Below are 3,219 nucleotides of genomic sequence, written 5' to 3'. Positions count from 1 at the left end.
GGCTGAGGTGAGAGGCTTGCGGAAGCCTGGGGGGTTCTCAGGAGGCTCAGGTGAGAGGCTTGCAGAAGCCTGGGGGGCTGAGGCTGCAGGGAGCTATGATTGTACCTCTGTACTCCAGCCTAGGTGTCAGTGAGATTCTGTCTCAAAGTAAAGCAAACCCAAAACAACATAAAGTACCATTCTAGGAATATCGAGGCAACATTGTTTGATAGATTGACAAGAGTCTTTGGAATCTATTAGAACCTAGATCAAAATCTAGACTTGTTGCTCAGGTCCATGGCAAATAAAGTGACATAGTAGTTAGAATTGTGGACTTTTGAGTCAGACTGCTCACATGTTAATCTTAGCTTCACCATTAACTGTGCGGTGCTGGGCAGATTATAACTCTTTTGTCTTTATTTCCTCTTTTTTTTTTTTTTTTGAGACTAAGTCTCACTCTGTCGCCCAAGCTGGAGTGCAGTGGCGCAATCTTGGCTCACTGCAACCTCCGCCTCCTGGGTTCAAGTGATTCTCCTGCCTCGCCTCCCGAGTAGCTGGGATTACAGTCATGCACCACCACATCCAGCTAATTTTTATATTTTTAGTAGAGATTGGGTTTTGCCATGTAGGCCAGGCTGGTCTCAAACTCCCGACCTCAGGTGATCCGCTTGCCTCGGCCTCCCATGTTTCTTCACTTGTAAGATGAGAAGGTAGCACTACCACCCACCTCAGGGTTGTGGTAAGAATGAGATGAGAAAATGCATGAAAAGCATTAAAAAACATAGCTGTCAGTCAATTATTAGGGAATATTAACTTTTTTGAGCCTTGCCCTTTTCATCCATAAAAATGAGGATAACAGTATTTAGTTCATAATATAAATAAAGGTTGATGGAAAAATTAAATGAAATGGCATGCAAATTTGCCTAGCATTGTTTGGGGCACAGAAGATATGTTTCTTTTATTTTTTTAGTTTTCAGTTAGCTGTAGTCCTCTGGAAAAAAATAAGAACACTGGAATTTGCAAAACACATCGACCCACCAAAATCTGATTTCTGTCCTTAGCACTGGTGATCTTACACTGCGATTTAAATAAAATGAAATCCACATTATCAAACCCAATGAACACTTCTTTAAACGTCATCCTGTGTTCAACACCGTGGCCGTTGTCATACCTTGACTTGTATTACATTATTTTCTGGTGTTACAGAGACATTGTCCTACCTCTGTGACCATCCTCAGTTTCTTTCCGGGGAATTCCTTCCTCTTGGCATTTTTTTAAATGGAATTCTGCCGTGTGCCCTTCTGTTGTCCTGCTCTGTGTGCTTTCCTGAAGCAGTCTCACCCACTTGGCTTGCACCCTCTCTCACCCATTGACGATCCCTGCCTCAGGCACCTGCTGAACTCTAGGTCCAGAGGACCACCTGTCTCCTGCACATTGCTGCCTGGCTGTCTGTCTTTCAAGGCTGAGCACAGTATGACCAAAATTAAACTTGTTTTCTCTCATGAGATTGCCCTTTTTCTTGATGTTCTTTACACTTATTTGTGGCATTGACCTACTGTCTCCCAAGTCAGAAAGTTGGGAATCATGCCAACGTGTTTTACAGAAAAGAAACTCAATGCAAGTTTCCCAGGCTGCTGACCGAAATAGCTACCAGATTAGTGGTACTGCTATTCAGTGGGTCAGATACTTGTGTCCTAATAGCAAACGGGTTCTTTTTTGGGCCTTGTTACTAATATTAAGCTGTCATCTAGAGTAATCACGTATTACATGACAGTTTCACCATCTGTGCCTCAAAGAGAAACGTAAGTCAAGTCAGTGAGACTCTCAAATGAAAGATGCTTGATAGATGCAAAACACTGTTCACATACCTTGTTATTAAAAGTGATAATGTCTGGCCAGGCACAGCGGCTCATGCCTGTAATCCCAGCACGTCGGGAGATCAAGGTGGGTGAATCACCTGAGCTCAGGAGTTCAAGAGCAGCTTGACCCACATGGTGAAACCCAGTCCCTACTAAAAATACAAAGTTAGCCGGATGTAGTAGTGTGCACCGGTAATCCCAGCTACTTGGGAGTTTGAGGCAGGGGAATCGTTTGAACCCAGGAGGTGGAGGTTGCAGTGAGCTGAGATTACACCATTGCACTCCAGCCTGGGTAATAAGAGCAAAACTCCGTCTCAAAAAAAAAAGTGATAATATCTGTGACAGTATCTGGTCATCAGAATGAAAAATATCAAAGCTTATGGTCATCTGCAAAATAGCAGTAGTATTTTTAATTTTTTCATCTGTTTTCATTTTACCATCTGTCTCCTTTTTGACATTCCTCCTATCCTTCCGAGAACCCCAGTAGTGTTCATAATCAGAAGCAGCGCAAATCAGGCAGGTTTGTCGTATGTATACACACACATTTAGCACCTGCCGGCTTTAGTGGGAAGAATCAAAAACAAAAGATCCATGCCAGTTTCCTTGCTGCTGCTTTGCCTTGTGAAGATCTAAGAATTAAAGTCCGTGTCAAGAACTTGTCTTTCCCTTCCCTTTCCTCCCTTTGAAAGACGAAGGTTTTGAAAGGTTTCAGGCTGCTGCGTCATCACGGAGCTATTCTTGGTGTTGTGCCCTTGTGGGAGGAGGGACTCATGGAATGATTCATGCTGGTCATGTCCCCTCTGTGCTTTCAAAAGGATGTGTTACGGAATGTGAGTTGTATTTTTAAAAAAATCACTCAGGATCTTAGGAAAGCTGTAACATCATGATCATATTCTTAGAGGGATCTCATTTTTCCTGCATGCATCTGGGCTGCCTTTTTAGTCCTTCCATAAGGCAAGGCATATTTGATAGCGTCTTTACTGTTGCTTAGAAATATGGAGACATTTAGCTCCTGAGATTGTTGAGCTGAGTAGAAGTGAAAGGGTTCCCCCTTTTGCCACCAACAAGGAACAACTGGTTCTTGGCAACATAGATAGTCCAATTAAAAAAATCAATAATAATAAAAAAGACCTCTTTTTTTTTTTTTTTTCTTAACATGTAAGTAATATATTTCCTTTGTTGAAAATTCAGAAAAAAACCAAAAAGACTTTAGAGGAAAGTGAATACCACCCATAATCCCAACACTAACCAATAATAGCCACTCTAACGTTTAGGTATATTTTCTTATTTTTTCTATGTATTTATGTGTTTTTTTTTTAAATATCAAGGTTGTATTATATATATCACTCTATAACTTTTTTTTTTTTTTTTTTTTTTTTTT

At 41.1% G+C, this 3,219-nt stretch overlaps 1 protein-coding gene across 8 annotated transcripts in view; it reads left to right on the top strand.

The window, feature by feature from the left end:
* The window catches only part of RUBCN (rubicon autophagy regulator), a 78,207-nt gene that overhangs the window by 41,467 nt on the left and 33,521 nt on the right, over positions 1-3,219 (top strand). For 6 of the 8 annotated variants that reach the window (XM_032264244.1, XM_032264241.1, XM_032264238.1 and 3 more), the window contains exon 3: positions 1,907-1,909. The exons of the other annotated variants lie outside the window; for them this stretch is intronic. In XM_032264244.1, coding sequence (XP_032120135.1) covers positions 1,907-1,909 — 3 coding nt within the window. The remainder of the gene's footprint in view (positions 1-1,906; positions 1,910-3,219) is intronic. 8 annotated transcript variants of the gene reach the window in all.

This window comes from Sapajus apella, unplaced genomic scaffold (genome assembly GCF_009761245.1).
Source record: "Sapajus apella isolate SASKATOON/1434 unplaced genomic scaffold, GSC_monkey_1.0 scaffold143, whole genome shotgun sequence".
NCBI lineage: Eukaryota > Metazoa > Chordata > Mammalia > Primates > Cebidae > Sapajus > Sapajus apella.
The sequence above is the reverse complement of the archived record's forward strand: the minus strand, read 5'-3'. Positions and strand labels throughout refer to the sequence as shown.